Raw genomic sequence first — 18,687 nt, forward strand, 5'->3', positions numbered from 1 at the left:
CTTAAGGAGATTGTGCGTCTTCATAGCATTCCGATGTCAATTATTTCGGACAGAGGCGCTCAGTTTACGATAAAGTTTTGGAAATCTTTTCAGGAAATCCTTGGGACTGGAGTAAATCTTAGTACGGCATTCCATCTGCAGTCAGAAGGGCAAGCTGAGGGGACAATTTAGACTTTGGAAGATATGTTGCGAGCCTGTGTATTGGATTTCCAAGGAAGTTGGGATGATCATTTGCCTCTGATAGAGTTTGCTTATAACAATAACTATCACGCCAGTATCAAAATGGCTCTGTATGAGGCTTTATATGGCAGGAAGTGCAGGTCTCCTGCCGGATGGTTTGAAGTCAGAGAAGCAAACTTATTCGGGCCACACCTTCTTTATCAGGCTATTGAAAAGGTAGACCTTATTCAGGAATGGTTACGCACAGTTCAGAGTCGTCAGAAATTTTATGCAGATGTATGATGACGAGAATTGGAGTTTCAGGTAGGTGATTAGGTGTTTCTGAAAATATCACCTATGAAGGGTGTGATGCGATTTGGTAAGAAAGGTAAGCTCAGTCCCCGATATATCGGACCTTATAAGATTGTTCGAAAGATAGGCCAGGTGGCTTATGAATTGGAGCTGTCATTAGAACTGCAAGCAGTTCATCCAGTTTTTCATATGTCCATGCTGAGGAAATGTATTGGATATCCCTCCAGAATCGTACCTGTTGATGATATACAAGTTACAGAAAATCTGACATACGAGGAAGAACCAATTGCTATTATCGATAGACAAGTCCGCAGACACAGAAACAAAGATGTGGCTTCAGTAAAGGTTCTATGGAGGAGTAAAGATAGGAAAGAGATAATATGGGAAGCTGAAGCAGAAATGAAGTTCAAGTATCCCCATTTATTCCCTGCCACAGATTACACTATTCCGGAGGAATCCTTACAAGATGCTACTTTATCCGCAATTCATTTGCAAGGTAAAAGTCATATTTAATCCCTTGAGAATCAATGTGATGGGAAATTTTATTCTAATTACTGCATGTTAATTGTCGTCGAGTACGGTATCCTACAAGACATAGAAATTGGAATTGTGATAAGCAAGAAATTAGCAATGCTCCAATTGCAAAAGATACTTTACAAAAGTTCCATAAAATTTGAAATGTATGATTATCCCTTAAGTTTACAACATTCAAGGACCAATGTCTTTAAAGGGGGGAGGGGGGGGGGGGGATGTTACACCTCGTAATTTGGTACGTTGAAATTCGCAGGTGTTGGCTGTTTTAAGTATGGAAATTAGAGTTACCTCCAAGGATACATGAGATTAGATGCGATTATTTTATGTTTATGAGGGTTTAAGTTCATATAATAAGTTACAGAAGGATTGGAGGGTAAGTGAATCAAGAGAATTATGTTTGTCGGAATTTTAGAGAAAGTCTGAGGGGCAATTTTGGGCCTACCTGAGGAAAGGATATATCTTCGTATATGAGAAGTTTTGAAGGGAAACAAAAGCCCAAATTGAAGCTCGGGAAGTCTAGTTTCCAACGCAACAAACCGCGTGTCTATCCAACATCGGAATAGAGAATTATGAGCATTTTAAGACGGACTGCCATGCAGGGCTTAACCCTATGTGAACGAGCCAAAGAGTGGCACTAAAGCACAGAGTAGCACTGGCCAACTCTACGCGAACGCGTAAAAGGATTTTGGAGTAGGTGCCAACTGACTCTAATCCACTATATAAGGGGTAAAACCCCCATTTTTCTCCACCAAAAATTTCCCAAATATTCGAAAAAGCTCAGCAAGCATATGAGAGCTTATACATAACACAAAGTGAGTATTTTGAGTAATTTTGAGCGACGGAGTATTAATCGGTATCCGGATAGCGTGTAGCCGCGATTATAGATTCGTTTTGCGTTGGAGGTGGCTTGGATTCAAAGTAAATATTGAAGATTTTCCTATTCTAGTAAAGGTAAGGTATGAATCTCTCTTTATTAATATTGATTTAAGGATATTTACGATAATAAGAGTCATAGTTTATGGTGTTGGTATTGTTGGCTTGCGGATTGAGGTTTGAAGAAAGTTTTGGATGGAATTGCACATATTTATCTTGTAGAATATTGATGATATTGTTGTTGATGTTGTTGGTATTGTTTGGGAGTTTATTTGGTATTTGGAGGAAGTAAAGATTATAGGGGAAATGCTGCACAAATTTTCGCAACCCAAACTAGTCTTCGATAACTAGTACGAATAAGTTGATGGGAAAATGTGACTAAAGATGTATTTCTCGTTATATATAGGTTTGGTGAAGGGCAAGCACCGAAGTAAAGGATTCCTTGAGTGGGAGCTTGGTGAATAAGGTATGTAAGGTGTTCGTTTCTCTCTCTTTCCTTGGCATGAATCCAACTAGAGCATGAACATGAACGTTCCATAATAAAATCACTCCATTCCCATGTTATGAAGCTCAAATCTTAATGTCTTAGTTATTTGATTGATTCTTGGTCTATTATCATGTTTATCATCGTTAAATTATTTCTTTGGATTCGACATGAATTTCCATGATATAAATCGGAGGTTACCGACCTTACGTCACTCTGATAAGTTATAGCTTTCATATGAGCTTTCATGCATATTATCTATATCATGTGTATGTAACATATTACATTTATGGATCGGGCCGTACGTTTCTCGGGTATAACATATTACATTTATGGATCGGGTCGTACGTTCCTCGGCACTAACATATTATATTTATGGATCGGGCCGTACGTTCCTCGGCACTAACAGGTGATATATATATATGGATCGGGTCGCACGTCCCTCGGCACTAACATTTATGGATCGGGTTGCACGTTCCGTAGCACTGACACTTATAAGATATATATATATATATATATATATATATATATTACTTGCATATGATTTTTTTTAAGATTCATGCATTACATATTGTACGTTCTCAGATGGCAGGTTACTTCTTTATATCTCCGTTCTACTTATGTTTTTGCTTCCATCCTTACATACTCATTACTTTTATCCGTACTGACGTCCCATTGCACGGGACGGTGAATTTCGTGCTGCAGGCTCTAACAGAGTTGTTGGAGAGAATCCGCAGTAGGACTTCCAGCTTCAGCGGTGTCGGCAAGTGCCACTACTCCGGACTTGCTATCTTTTGGTACTTTTAAGTTAATGTAATATATGTTTATATATACATTCATAGAGGCTCATAGACATTGTGGGGTATGTAAGTATTGCATATGGTCATGTTGGCATTGTTTTGGTCTGTGACACTTTCCTGTTAGCCTTGCGGGCTTTGTGATATTCAGGAAATTGTGGTGACCTTGTCGATTCGCATATGTATATGTGTTGGACTATCGGATATTTCTATGTTGGCCCTTTTCTGCGTGCAGGTATTCTATGAGTTACGGTATAAAAAGTTCAAAGTAACTGTTAAGTCAAGTGGTTCCCGGCTTACGGATCGGAGCCTCTCACACTCCTAGTCGGGGTGTGACAATGACAAGCAAAATGAAATGTGCAGGGAGAAGGGAGATCACATAAGCCACCTAGAGAAAAAAAAAAGCATAGGCATGTGAAAGTCCAAGGATACACTGCCTTGATGAGCACAGAATCAGTCACGACATAAAGGGGTTCAAATAAATAAAAGAAAAGTATATCATGTTGGAAAACATAGATAGAGTGAATTAGTCATAGAGCAAGAGGCATATTGATTGAAAAGGGGTGAAGGGACACAGCGCATGGCACAGACAACACACAAACACCTTGGCTACACACAGACATGAGGGGGAGGAAAGGGATAAGAGCATGTTGGATGGCTGAGGCTCGAGGAAGGATAAGGAGATCCTCACAATACACACACACACACACACACACACACACACACACACACACACACACACACATGTTTTTCATAAAAAAAAACTTGTCAACAGAAGGAAATCACACAATATGGGCAGTGGCACACACATAAGGAAATCACCCAACATGGGCAGGGGTGCACACATATGGCATCAGTAATCATTTTTTTTTTTCAAATACATACTAATGCAGACAAGCCTAGGGGGGAGAACTGAAATAATCAGATTCCTCCTGCTTTCAGGAGGAGCACCTTGCGCAGACCTGAACTTTTTTCAATAGTATAGCAAACAAAGATAGTCATAGGTCATGATCCTAGCAAAACCGAACTAACTCATAAGTACATTTATGCTTGTAACTGGGAAAGAACTTCAAACCAAGAGATGTCACACTAATTCAAGAGCATAAAACCCTCATTAATACTAGGATAAAGCAAGAACAAGCTCCACACTTAAGTCTTATTAAAACAACACAAGAATGTCAGGATAAAGCCAGATTAAGAACCATACGACCTAGACCAACTAGGGCTGCTATACCATAGACATTGTTGGTGAAATCATACACATGAAGTAATACAACCAAGATAAAGAGGATAAGCAGCATGTTCAGGGATCCAAACAGCAACATAGATAACTAAAGGAAGATCCATGATTCATTGTTCTTACTTAGGCATAGAATAAGCCAAACTGTCCTTACAAAAATGGGGTAATAGGCTTAATACACACAGAAGCAGGGTCATATGATCATCACAAACTTAGGCAAGATTATTCCATTAATCAATAAAGAAAGCAAGATTATTCAAGAGACTTCACACTTATTCTGTCAAATCTGTAGTCTCACAACCAAACATGAAACACTGAAATCCTACATTATTCTAAACCACCTATCCCAAACCTTAAACACTTGATTATCACAAATTAATCTATACAACTGAGCATACAAAGACTAGACTATGTAACTAACATATAAAACAAAACCAACTAAATAGCAATTATGTACAAAACTAAGGGAAAAGCAATAAATAAAAATATAAAATTACCTTTTGATGGCACAACCTTGATCAAGAATAGACTTGCGAGCTCCTCCAACTCCCAAACTCAGCCAAGAAAAAACACAAAATGAATTTTTTTAACAGAAGAGCAGATTAAAAAGCTCTGAAATGCACTAAAATATTAACTAATGCTTTTCAGTCGAAATATCAAGTATAAAGCTTGTTTTTCCAGATTTTATCTCTTAAACCTTTCAAAACTAATTTAAAACTTTTTCAAGCTTGGAAATCCTTTTTTTTTTCAGACTTCCAAAAGCTTCTTCCCTTATCGTGATCTCCAGAGGGTCGATGTGAGAGCTTTCGAGGTGCTGGATTATGGGGGCTATCATAGCTAACGCGTTCGCAAACTCATTTTGGGCTCTTGGGGTATGCCTGAATTTGATGTTCTTGAATCTCCCACATAGTCTTTGCACCAAATTCACATACAGGAGTATCTTATCATTTTTGGTCGCCCAACTTCCTTTTATTTGATTTACGAGAAAATCGGAGCCCCTGATTACCAACAACTCTGGTATGTTAATGTCCAACGCTATTCTGAGGCCGAGGACCCATGCTTCGTACTCCTTTATGTTGTTAGTACACCTAAAGTTGAGCTTCGCGACCATCGGATAGTGTTGTCCTGTTTCCGATATCAACACCGCTTCGATACCTGATCCTTTGTAATTGACCGCCCCATCAAAGAACAGCCTCCATCCCTTGCGTGGTTCCATTAGTTTTTCTTCCACAGCTAGTACCTTTTTATCTGGGAAGAATGTCCGTAAAGGCTCCAGCTCGTTGTCGACGGGGCTTGCTACCAGCAGGTCGGCCATGGCTTGTCTTTTGATTTCCTTTTGTGCTACGTATATGATGTCGAATTCGCTTAGCAGCATCTACCATTTAGCCAACTATTCCACGGGCATCGGTTGCCTAAAAATGTATCTCAATGGATCCATTCGGGATATGAGGTGGGTGGTGAACACCGATAGGTAGTGCCTCATCTTCTGAGTGATCCAAGTCAGAGCGCCACTGGTATTTTCTACGAGCATGTATCGCGCCTTGCAGGATGTAAATTTCTTGCTCAGATAGTAGATGACGTGTTCCTTTTACCTTCCTTGTCATGCTGGGCCAACATACAACCAAAAGCGTTCTCTGATACTGACAGGTACAGTAAGAGAGGACTCCCTTGCCTGGACGGCACCAGAACGGGGGGATTGGAGAGGTATCTCTTGATTTTATTGAATGCCCCTTGGCATTCCTCCATCCAGTTCGTAAGAGCATATTTCTTGAGCAATTCAAGGATTTGATCCATGATTACAATGGACTGAGCTATGAACCGCCCAATGTAGTTCAACCTTCCCAAGAAACTCATGACCTCCTTCTTGGTTTTGGGTGGCGGTAATTCTTGAATCGATTTGATTTTGGTAGGGTCTAGTTCAATGCCCCTGCGGCTGACTATAAATTCCAATAACTTTCCAGCGGGCACTCCAAATACGCACTTAGCAGGGTTCAGTTTCATATTGAATTTGCGAAGCCTGTCGAAGAACTTGCACAAGTGTGCGGTGTGCTCCGAGCTTTCCCTTGATTGTATGATGATATTGTCCGCATAGACTTCAATCTCTCGATGCATCATGTCATGGAATAGGGTGGTTATGGCTCTCATATATATGGCTCCAGCATTTTTGAGGTCGAACGGCATTACCCTGTAATAATAGAATCCTCAAGAGGTGATGAAGGCTGTCTTTTCAGCGTCTTTCTCGCTCACGAGTATTTGGTGGTACCCGGCGAAACAGTATACAAATGACTGTAGCTCGTGCTTGGCACAGTTATCTATCAGGATGTGGATGTTCGGGAGAGGAAAGTTATCCTTTGGACTGGCCCGGTTGAGATCTCGGTAGTCTACGCAGATTCGGATCTTTCCGTCCTTCTTGGGTACCGGCACTATGTTGGCTACCCAAGTGGGGTAGGATGTTACTTCCACTATTCCTGACTCGATCTGCTTTTCTTCCTCGTCCTTTATCCTGATACTCATGTCTGGTTTGAATGTTCGCATTCTATGTTTGACTGGGGAAAAACCCTCCTTGATGGGCAATATATGGGCCACTATCTCAGTGCTCAGCCCTGGCATATCTGCGTACGACTAAGAAAAAATGTCCACATATTCCTTTAGTAATTCTATGAGCTCTTCCCTCTGTGGGGATCCCAAATGAGCGTTGATTCGTGTCTCCTTGACATCTTCTCCATCACCGATGTCAATTACCTCAGTTTCGTCCATATTTGGCTTCTTCTTTTCTTCCAATTCTTCTAACTCTTCTACTAGCCCTTCCAGCATCATTGTTGATTCAGCGTACTCTTCGTACTCGCACTGGTCACCTTCTTCGCTCGTTTCGTGACATGTCATGACCTTTTTTGTCGTTTTATTATGATTATTACTGAAAATTCGAGGTGAAGTAAATTAGGCTTATTATTGGTTGTTATTACTTAATTATAAAAGAAACATCTATTATTAACCAGTGAAAGTAGTGACTCGTGCGAATCGTAGCTTTCATTAATTCAAAAGGGTAATTGATTACAACTGCGGTCCTTGTCCGAAACAACGTCGAGCCATTTTCATTTTAAAACACCGTAAAATACTTTTTTAGGAAAGGGGCGATCTTTCGGGCTTCGGCCGATGTCACCGTTTTTTAGCAAAAGGTTTTATTTCAAGAAAAGCTCGTTTCTCTTCCGAGGAGCTAAAAGGGGGATGGATGTCCAATTGTTCAGGCATTCTTCTGGCCTCAGACTACATATGTTGGGGGTCTCCTAACTTTCTTCAGCAACCGCATAGCATCCCTCTTTTTGAAACAGTGATTCAAGACTTTCATCAGCTTCCTCTTCATTTAGCATCGACATCTTTTTGGAGAATGCCTAGTACAGACTCGAGATTGGAAGAAGTAGTTTCCCCATCCTGGGCTCTCTTCTGATTGCCCTCGTGAGCTCATCTTCGTTAGGGGTATACCCTAGACCGAAATGGTAGTTTTCTTTTGGGATAGGCACAGGCTCCGTTATCCCTCCGAGGGTTATTCCTAAGCCCTTTCCCTTTTCAAAATCGTTCATCAGCATGGTGGAGGCGATCATTTTATAGACTGCCGGTATAGGCCTGCCGATCTCTTCTTCAGCATGTGGCCCCCACGTATTCCACTCTATAGAAGTTGGAGAAATGAGGACTCCCTTCAATCACGGGGACGGTGTTGTAAGGATGCTTCTGAGTATCCTTCTCAACCGCTACTACGATCTCTTGTCCCTGCCATTTGAATTTTATGGCCTGGTGAAGGCTTGACGATACTGCACCAGCAGAGTGGATCCAGGGCCTTCCCAAGAGCATGTTGTAATTTGCAGTGATCACCATGACTTGGAACTCTGCTGTGAAGGAGGCAGGCTCGAATCGGATCTATAGGGCGACTTCTCCTAAAGAGTCACTTAAGGATCCATCGAATCCTTTGACGTTTGTCGTGCTCTGGCGGATCTTTCCCAAATCGTAGCCAAGTTGTGTCAGGGTAGTCGCGGGGTAGATGTTGAGACCTGACCCATTGTCCACTAGCACCCTTCCTATGGCCTTGTCATGGTATTCCAGGGTGATATATAGGGATTTGTTGTGGGATGTCCCTTCGACGGGTAGTTCTTCCTTAGAAAAGCAGATCTTATGCTCCCCAATGATATGGGCCACTATCCCGGCCAAATCTTCACTACTCGTTCTCGCTGGCACGTATGCGTCATCCAATACCTTCATGAGGGCATGCCTATGAGATGATAAGCTAGCCAACAGCGGCAACACCGAGATTTGCGCCGGTGTTTTCTTCAAATGCTCAACAATGGAATAATCTTTGGGTTACATATGTCGCCAGAAATCTTCGGCCCCTCCTTCGGTTATTGCTCATTTCTGAGCATTCTCTTTCTTCATGGCATTCTGGGCCAGCTCTTCAGGAGTATAGCACCTTCCTAAATCAGGGTACATGCATAGGTCGTCATATCTTAGGCTTGTCGCCTTCCTTGTGGACCTGTTGGACTTTTCTAACAACTTCTCCATCTTCCTCTCCATGTTTTTCTCTCGCTTGTCCTGTTTAGCCCTCCAAATCCTTTCCATCTCCTCATAGTGATCCAGTTCCTTGTGTCCCAGGGAGGATTCATTTAGCATGGTGGGAGTGAAGAAGGATACCTGGGGGGTGGTATGGTTAAACGGGATAGTGGTGTTTTGTCCAGCAGGCGGGACTGGCGCGTGTGCTTGGCTTGTTTGATTGAAGAACATCGACTGAAGGGTTCGATATGTCGAGACTGAGTGAGTGGTCCTTGGGACTTGAGCATTTTTTACCGGTGGTGGCGTACAGTAAGAGGGGCCAGCATGGTTTAGGTTGGCGATGTTTAGTGGCGGGGGCATAGTTCCTGGCAGGTAGAGGGGAAAATTCCCGGGCACTGCGGAGCTTAACAAGGAAAAGGGAGGAGGGCATATTTTCCTTCGGCGGAGGCGTTCTTTTCTGCATCGGCCGCCTCTCTTCGGGCTACCTTCTCCTGGAGAGTAGCAATGGTAGTTAACAATGTCGCGATCACATCCTCTTGGGATGCAGCCTCTTGCGAGTCTTGGGTGTCCCTGTTGCAGAGAGCGAGCTCATTTCTTGTTTCCTCAGGAGTAATAGTCATTTTGTCCTTTCCTTTATCAGAGAGGGATGCTAATGCGTCTTTGGATCTTGTGAAATATTCCAGCTTCCAATATCACACTAATCGGACCCTTTCTATAAGATAAAAATAACTCAACGGTAAACAAAGTTAGTTTCCACACATCAAATATAAAGGCAGAATATCAAATATGGATATTTAGAGCACAAGTAGCACATAAGATCGTATATTGAAGTTTGAGTACACTTGATCCGATATTCTAAAGTCTTAGATATCGTGGGCTTTTATGTTCCTGTGGGTCTTGGTTTGGTGGACTCGCGGTTGACTTAGCACGGCGAACCCTTGGGCTTGTTTTTAGGCGGATGGGAAATTTAAAGTTTGAAGCAGGAAGGGACCGAGTCTTATGTAGACTACCTACATATCCCGCCGTGGGAAATCAGGCCTTACGTAGTTCGATTACAAAGCAAGATATACATTTTCCTAAATTTCCTTTGACTAATCCTAGCTACGGACATCCGCAGATCAGGCCCGACTAAGACTTCCCGTGTATCCCTCCACTAGGACATCAGGTCAGCGCGGTTCCTTTACATTTTTTTTATGAGGGTGGGGGTAACATTTGTGCAAAATACTGGATACCTAATATCTACCCAAAAGTATAATTCCTGCAAACCGTTGTCCTTATGAACTTGCTTTCTCGCGTCGAACCTTCCTTACTCAGAACCACAGTGGGAGCAGGACCAAAATCTGTTCGGTTCTGATCATATTTTCGAGTTCGAGCTTAAAAGCATGGCATCCTTCAATATCACGTCCCCTGGCCCCAGTATGGTACAGGTAGAACTTGTTTTTGTTGGGCCCTAACGGTGCAGGCTCGTAGACAGGTTCCACGGGCCTAATCCTGCTCAACGAAGCCAAAATTGAGAAGAGGCGAGCATATGACTACTCAAAGACAGTGAAATCATACTGCCATATCTGGGTTTCGGGGGTAACTCTCTCTCCTGGGGGGATGGAGTCATAGACCAGCAAAGTATGCGGCCCCCATAAAGTCCCAGCGATTTTGTCGTCTATGAGACTAATAATCCTCCTCCTTAATTCTAGACACTCATTCAAGGTGTGCCTGATTGAGATGAAACGAGCATCTTTTATAGGCGTATACCAAGTCAGGGACCGGTAACCTAGCCCTAGTGGCGCATTCCATCCCAGCGGCTATCATTTTCTTGAATGCCTCCTTACAGGTGAGAGGCAACAGAGCTACTCTAAACAGAGAAGATCGAGCTTTGAAGACTATGCTCTATGGAGCTGGTGCGGGGAAATTTTCCCTTCCAAAGTTCTCTGAAGCCATAGTAGAGGTGGCGGGCATCAGCATGGGCGAAGGCGCATAGAAGTCTGTTCCCTCGTCAGTGGGGGCGTAATAATCAGATTCGTCATCTGTGTCATTTTTTTGGAACTCGGGGAACATATCAAACGGGATCTCCCCTCCTTCGACCCCTACGTTGACAGGCTCTTCTATGTCTGGAGGCTCTTCCTCCGGTTCATCTTCTTCTTCTTCTAGCTCTTCTTCCTCCTCCGGCTGTTCTTCCTTAACAGGTTCAGGGTCCTCTTCCCCGGGCACTGCTCCCTCCTGTGGGTCTGGTGCGAACACCCATGGGTCCAAACCTGCCCTTTGTTCTCTGTTGGTTCCCTATAGGGTTCCTTCCCTAGGTGTTACAGGTCTTCTTTCTAGTGTATGTAGTTCAACACTAACTCTCTCACCTCTTCGAGGACATTTTCATAATACTGTTCTTGAGGTATGCCTTTCGGCGGATTCCCAATCATGTCCAGTAATCCATCAACCTCTTTAATCTTTTTCCTTATTTCTTGGAGGTGCTTCTCCATCTGTAGCACTTTGCCTCGTAATATCTCAGTTGTCTCTCCCAGAGTCCGTGCTTCTTGCCTACCTTGGTTCGCCATTGCAAGTGAACCTTTATTGGAGATAAATTTGGGTAAGTTTCAAACCTCATGGTTTTTCTTTCGGGTATGTAGTTTAGATTATTAGATCAATTGTACCCGATCTCAATACACGATTGTACATATAGCAGGTAAGCATGCGAAGCACGTAGCAGATAAGCATATAATTTACAGTCATTTATACTACTCGCGATCCTAAGGCCTCTTGAGTCAAGTCTTTCCTAGTCGTTTGAAACATGTTAGTGCCATTTGTGAAGGTGAACCATTGCCCCGAAAAAGCCATCATAATTGATAATAATAACATTTTTTCCCATAGGGATTACAAAAGTGATGACAAAAAAGTGGACATGGCGCTTACAAATGTAAAAAGAAAAGAAAATCAGCAATCAAAGAGGTCCTCCAGCAGCTGATTTCGAGGCTTGATTCGTTCTGGCCTTCTTGACCCTTCGGAGGGTAGTCTAGATATGAAGGCATGCTTGATAGAGCTTCATTCTGACAATCACCGGGTTTTTTTCTTTCAGGATTCTAGCCAAATGCTCGTCCGTGCCTTCCAAGCATTCTTTCATGCGTTCCTCTTCTTAGGCTTCCTAAGGAGGTACGGGCTCCGGCGCAGGTGTAAGAGCCAAGTGTCCCTGTAGCCATACACGATACCCGGGGTCACACCCTGCTTCGAACCTGTCGGGAGCTAGAGTTTCTAGGCCTCACGGCCATTCCACTCTCTAAGGGTCACCCCAGCGTGCCTGATTCTCTATTTGGTGTGTTCAATGATTAATTGCTCGGGGTTTCCTACCTAAGGTATCACTTGCCTTCTGCCGAATTGCCTTAAAACCTTGGACGGATAGTAAGGACGGATTCCTCGAACCCCGACTAGCGGCACAAATGAGAAATTGCCTCGGACTACCATAGTCTCGGATATGAAATCGGGGAACATCCAACGGATCCGATCTTCAGTCAAGTCGGTGAAGAATTCAGCCTAGGAATTTTTGGACATATACCCGAGATTTGCACAGTAATTCACGAGGCGGTCTATTCGGTTCTGTCGACTCCAACCTTGAACCTCTTTGGCCATGTTAAGGTGTTTGATAATCCACTATTGCAACAACATATTGCACCCTTAGAAGTATCGGAAGCGATTGCGGCATTTGTCAAGAGCTCGGAAGATGTCGGCCAATATGATGGGTGCCAGGTCAAAATACCTCGTCTCTTGATCTTTGGTTTTCTCGTGGAAGATTGTATGGGCCCGGTATATCACCTTGGTGTCTATGGCCAACGACTCGTCCTGTGGAAAAACCATAATGCCTAACAAGGCTATGGCAAAGGCTAAAGGTCTAGCAGCTTCCCACTCTTCTCGGCTCCTAAATTCTTTTTGATATAGGGTGTATCCAATGACATCTCCGAACCTGCGGTATAGATCCCTGAAGGCTACAGTGGGCCCTTCCCCCCAGGACGTTTCGGTTAAAGAAAGAAATTAATAAGCGATTTAAAACTCATTTTGCAGAAATAGCCCTTAATTGACCCTTAATTGATGGAGGGTTGCAATTATGGCCAATCTTTGTAATTAATTGCAGAAATATCCTTACAATTAACTATTTGCAAATGTAGCCTTATTTTGGTATTTAATTTAACCAATTAAGACTAATTTGCATTAACGTCCTTAGTTAATCTGACCATGGCTTGGACATTTCAACTAAGGCCGTCCGAAATTCAGAATTTGCAAAATTGATCCCCAGTTGTATTGAACCATGTGTTGGTTAATTATGAGGTGATCATTTATGCAAGAATAACAAGAATTAGGCTAAAAATCATAATTTTAAACAATTTTGCCAAAATTGGCACAAACATACATATATAGTAATAAGTCAAAGCTCGAGGGGTAAAAGTGGTAAATTATTTTAATTACTCAAATTCCTTGGATATAAATAAATAAATTGCCTTTTATCTAATTTTCTTGATTTTTGCTGAATTAAACAAACAATTGTTTGAAATTGTTCTGCTGCTGGTGAATCATAGAAAATACTGTAAAATGCTGGTAAATTTCTGAATAATTAATAAAGCTTTGAAGGTTCCCCTATTAATTTATGGAAGTAAAATTTTAACCTGAATAATTTTTTTAAATTATTTAGAATTTTTGTAAGTGTGAAAAATTATCTTATTTATTATCCAAGGACCCTGAGTAAATAAATTAAATTACGGGAGGTCAAAAATCAGGTATCAACAATATTGTTACTAATGTATTGAATACTATTGGAACATCTCTTAAGCGCAGGGAATTACTTCGACAACACCAATTGGAGAAGTTGGAAGAATTACTTAAACCTAGAGAAATTTTTACTAGGCAAGGATTGAATCAAGAACGTGGTCTCCAACGGCAGTGATACTCCTTGGGGATCTGATTTTAAGACCTTGGAAAATTTCATGATTATATTTTCTTCAATTGCTAATGTGATTAAAGATATGAAAGAAGATTCTCCACTCGAGCTTGATAAACTTGCAGCAGGAAATCCTTTGGATAATATTCAAGAATTTGAATTTGTCTTTATTTTGCATTTGATGTTCAAGATGTTGCTTTTTAAAAATGAATTGAGCAGACCTTTAGAAAAGAAAGATCAAGATATCATCAATGCTATGGAGTTGCTTAATCTTGCAAAGATAAGATTGCAAAAAATGAGAGAAAGTGAATTGGAGTCTATGATGGATGAGGTTTATTCATTTTGTGGCAAACATGATACTTTGATTCCCAAAATGGCTGATGATTATCCAAGGTTGAAGCATAAGAGGTCCGAAGTTTCATATTTAAATCACTTTCATGTGGAAGTATTTTATGCGGTTATTGATTTGCAACTTCAGGAGCTCAATAATCGTTTTGATGTTGCGACTAGTGACTCACTCCTTGGTATGGCTAGTTTGAATCCCGTTGATTCATTTCCTAATTTTGAGAAGAATAGGATAATGAAGTTGGTCGGGTATTACAAAAGTGAGTTTGGTGATAACCAACTTCGAGATCTCAGTTACCAGCTTGATAGTTTCATTGTCTATGCTCTACAGCGTGATAGCAACTTTCTCAACTTGAAAGCGATTAAGGATCTTGATATTGTGATGGCAAAAACAAAATTGGATCAAACTTGGTCTCTTGTTTATTTACTTGTGAAGCTAACACTGATTTTACCTGTTACTACTGCAAGTGTGGAAAGAGCATTCTCCTCAACGAAACTCATAAAAAATGATCTATGCAATAACATTGGTGAAGAATTTCTGAATGGTTGTTTAGTTTGTAAGATAGAGCATAAGCTATTTGCAACTATAAGCAATGATGCTATTATGGATCGTTTTCAAAGGATGAAGCCTCGTCGAGTACAATTGTAATAGAAGGGTTGTTTAGTTTTTTAGATTTTATTAGCTCTTTAGTCTTATAATAGGCCCTTGGATTTGTCAGCTCTTTAGACTTATGATAGGTTTTTGTTATCTTTGTATGAGTTGATATTTCCTCTTCTTTTGTAACTATGCATCTCTTTGATGCCATTGTAATTTATAAAACAACTTACTTCATAAAAAAATGTAATTAATTATCTTTTGCTCGGGAAGTCGATGTCACTATAAATTTTCATATCATATCTTAAAAGCAATGGTGAATCCATCCTTATGAAATTCTGGATTCGCCTTTGCCCAGTTGTATACCTAGCATAACATTTTCCCAAAAACATATCACCATAAACACCACCATCACACTCTTTTTTCAACCGTTCGATCGCCTCAGATAAGCAATCTTGACATTGGGCCATATTCCAATCACCCACACATTGGGCCATACCTTGTACATCCTCTGACCCACCAACCCTATAAAGCCCATTACCGCCCATTAGGCGCCCCCAGAATAGCATCCCTTCGGCCCATTTCATCTAAATCAAACCCATTAGATGGCCCTCATTTTTTCATCACCACAGTTTTATCCTCTTGAGTCCAAAAAAGAACTATTATCATACTTTAGAAAACACCTTGTAATTGTAGAGCTCCACCACAAGTCTGTAGACACAACTCGGTGAGTTGACTCATAGAGCGCGCTAGACACGTGGTGCTATCCGGCATGGACAAATCTCCTTGGCATTGATATAGACCGTTGATCATGTCTTGTTGGGTGGACCCCATTATGCTATGTTTGTTATACGATGAGTAAGTTGCTGAGTTGACTGAGAAAGTGAGTAGTGAGTAGCGAGTTGAGATTTGACTCATAAGGCGAGTCGGGTGAATATTTTATTTGTGAAGCAAAGAGAAAACTTCACACGAGATCTTAGTTACCTACAATTAGTTGACAAATCGGACTCAGGAATTTGTTGTAGAATGTGAAAGTGATTGGGACTTTTCTCTTAACTCACTCTTTAGAATTCTTTCACTTTTTTTTTCCAGCATTTATTTAAAATATAATACAAAAATAGGTAGATCTAAAATAGGAAAGAGGTGGAAAGGGTACAAGGAAATTGACATGATTGTTACTATCAACTCGTGCCATGTCAAACAGATTGTCCCCTCCTGCAACGTGATGATCATTTTCTTTGATTTGCTTGCTCCTTCCATTCCGAATGTATTTGACTTGACACGAAATTTATGAAATAAAGGAAGATTTTTAAAATTTGTGGTCCAAAACAATCTATAGAAATTTGTGTGGCTAGAAATTATTTCATTAAAGGTAAAAAGATAAATTTAAAGTTGAGTTTTTACTAAATATAGATGTTATTCTTTTTGGGACTGACTAAAAAGAAAAGAGTATCATATAAATTAGGATGGAAAGAGTTTTTTTTTTTATATATATTTGCTTTTATATATTTTCTTGACAGTTTAAGAATAAGTTCAAATAGCCGAATAAGTTGGACGGGATTCTATTTCTAGTCTTTTAAACTGGGTATCAATTTGGCACCTAAACATGCTCCAAAATCCAAATCACCACTTTAAATTAGTATTTTAGAAGGTGGGGACGTGAGGCAGGGTCTTTTATTTAGTATGGGATGAGACGTAAGTCCCGAGGCATGAGGGTATATGTCTCATAAATCTTTGCATTATTTATTTATAATATAGTAAAATAGTATAATAACTCAAAAATTATAGAAAATACATTAATAGTTTTTACAAAAAAATTAAAAATATGATTAAAGAAACTCATAGAAAAAAACTTCTAACATGATTTTACAAGTACAAATAATACAATGATATAAAAGTTATTATCACAATTTCTTAAAATGTATACTATGTTACTATGCAATTTACCTCCCTAAAAAAATCAATAAACTTTATTAATATTATAATGAAAACATCACTCCTTCATGAATAAAAATAAAATTACTTTCAAATAACAAATATATATATATATATATATATATATATATATATATATATATATATATATATATATATTAATTTAGAGACATAGGAAAAACACATGAAGACTAATGACAAATGAAGATGTAAAATTCGGCGATGTATTTTTTAGAAAAAAGTTAAGTGATATTCACTTTCACAGTGCTCTCAAATAGTAATATGCAATACTACGACTTGTTATTTGCGTTACTCTCAATCTTCTTATTTCTATAAATGATAAAGCTACTATTAAGCATCATTCATTTATTAAAGAACTAGTTCTAATGTACGTGCGTTACACGTGTGTATTGCGTTAATTCAAAAAATTGTATACAAGAAAAATGAATTATATAAAATATAAAATGATAAAAAATAGTTGTGAAACTTTATTTAAATAAGTAAATCCAAATTAATCATATTTAGCTAGATCAATATAAGAGAAGAAATCATGCCATACAGAAATCTCCGAACATATAATGCAAGCACTGATAGGTTAAAATATTAAAATAAAATATTATGAAAAATATAAATTCAAACAGGAAATACATTTTATCACATTATTGATCAACCCATAGCTTCTTTCTTCGGGTATCACAAGAATGTTATAATCAATTTGAGTACCAACATATATAGTCTATCACTTCAGGCTAAAATTTGAGTACCAACATATATAGTCCGACACTTCAAGCTAAAATCTAAATATTAAAACAAGATAATCTTAATTAGTTACCTCGCCTAATAATTATACCAAAATTTTTAAACACACTCTTTTATTTGTTGTGATTAATAAACTATTATTGTCATTCATAAAAGGCTCCTAATTCTGATTAATATGTGAGGTTGTCACCTCTCTCTCAACCAACCTTTAAAGAATAGATAATATATGTATATTTAAACTTCTGGGTTTTGACCGAACTTATCTTTCTATAGCATCTTTTTTGTCTTACTATTAAATTTTCCCGCAAGTTCTCCTTCAGGGTGAAAAATGATTTTCACCTCCCTAACTTTATTTTAAAAATCAAACTCCCCCTCAACTTTGAATAATAGACATTTCCCTCCCCCCTCCCCCCCCCCCCCCCCTCTCTCTTATCCTATCCTTCAATCCTCCATTTATGTAATACCTTTTCATATTTGAATTTTATTTAAGTATATTAACATTATAAGTAGAATAATACTTTTATGAATTTGTCACAAAATGCAATGCTATTTTTTGTGATTTTTATTTTTATTTTTTATAACTAACTTTTGTATCCATCACCAAGTAAGCTGTACAAATAAAAAAAAAATTGCATGGCCAACACAGCCAACTATACAGGTCTTAAACACTACTAACTCACTCTACTAAACAGTAATCTAGCTAAAATTAGAAACTAGAGTCAAAACCAACAAGACTGTAACTTTAAACTACTCCTGCCAGTGGCTCTAACGCTTGCCATATAAGAAACTTCTCTACAAATGACTTCTATTCCTCTGGATTACATGTTCAAACTTTCTCCGATTCCTTTCCATCCATATGGAGTGTATAACCTCTACATAGATATGTTTGAAAATCTGAGTTGCAACTGATCTTCCCATTGCATTTTGGATGGCTCAACTCAGGAGTTGTTGCCAGTTTCTAGGCATATAACCTGCTCTGTCCAGCCACTTCAAAACTCTATTCCATACTGTTATAGCAAAAGGGCATTCTACAAAGATGTGATCTCTGGACTCCATCTATACTTGACAGAAAACACATGCTGGATCAACATTAATGTCCCAGCTGAGTAATCTATCAGTAGTTAGATGTTTATTCTGCACCTGTAACCACACAGTGAACTGAGCCTTAGGTCGGGGAACATTGCCAAACCTTAAGCACTTCCAAGTGAC

General features: G+C 39.6%; 2 protein-coding genes across 2 annotated transcripts; both read left to right on the plus strand.

Moving 5' to 3' along the window:
• The first annotated feature begins 282 nt into the window (after positions 1-282).
• On the plus strand, positions 283-984 carry LOC132624069 (uncharacterized). The gene is made up of 2 exons (XM_060338903.1): positions 283-456; positions 604-984. The coding sequence occupies exons 1-2, from the start codon at positions 283-285 to the stop codon at positions 982-984; spliced, it is 555 nt and encodes a 184-aa protein (XP_060194886.1).
• Positions 985-13,929: 12,945 nt separating this feature from the next.
• LOC132624070 (uncharacterized) lies at positions 13,930-14,838 on the plus strand. The gene has a single exon (XM_060338904.1). It carries the CDS (start codon positions 13,930-13,932, stop codon positions 14,836-14,838), a length of 909 nt encoding a protein of 302 aa, XP_060194887.1.
• Positions 14,839-18,687: the final 3,849 nt, after the last annotated feature.

The sequence above is a fragment of the Lycium barbarum genome, chromosome 12 (genome assembly GCF_019175385.1).
Source record: "Lycium barbarum isolate Lr01 chromosome 12, ASM1917538v2, whole genome shotgun sequence".
Lineage (NCBI taxonomy): Eukaryota > Viridiplantae > Streptophyta > Magnoliopsida > Solanales > Solanaceae > Lycium > Lycium barbarum.

Excerpts from the sequence above, each read along its gene's own strand:
- LOC132624069 (XM_060338903.1), top strand. The coding sequence starts at position 283 with ATGGCTCTGTATGAGGCTTTATATGGCAGGAAGTGCAGGTCTCCTGCC. Across the intron at positions 457-603 it reads GTCAGAAATTTTATGCAGAT|GTGGCTTATGAATTGGAGCT; the intron begins GTATGATGACGA and ends AAGATAGGCCAG.
- LOC132624070 (XM_060338904.1), top strand. The coding sequence starts at position 13,930 with ATGAAAGAAGATTCTCCACTCGAGCTTGATAAACTTGCAGCAGGAAAT.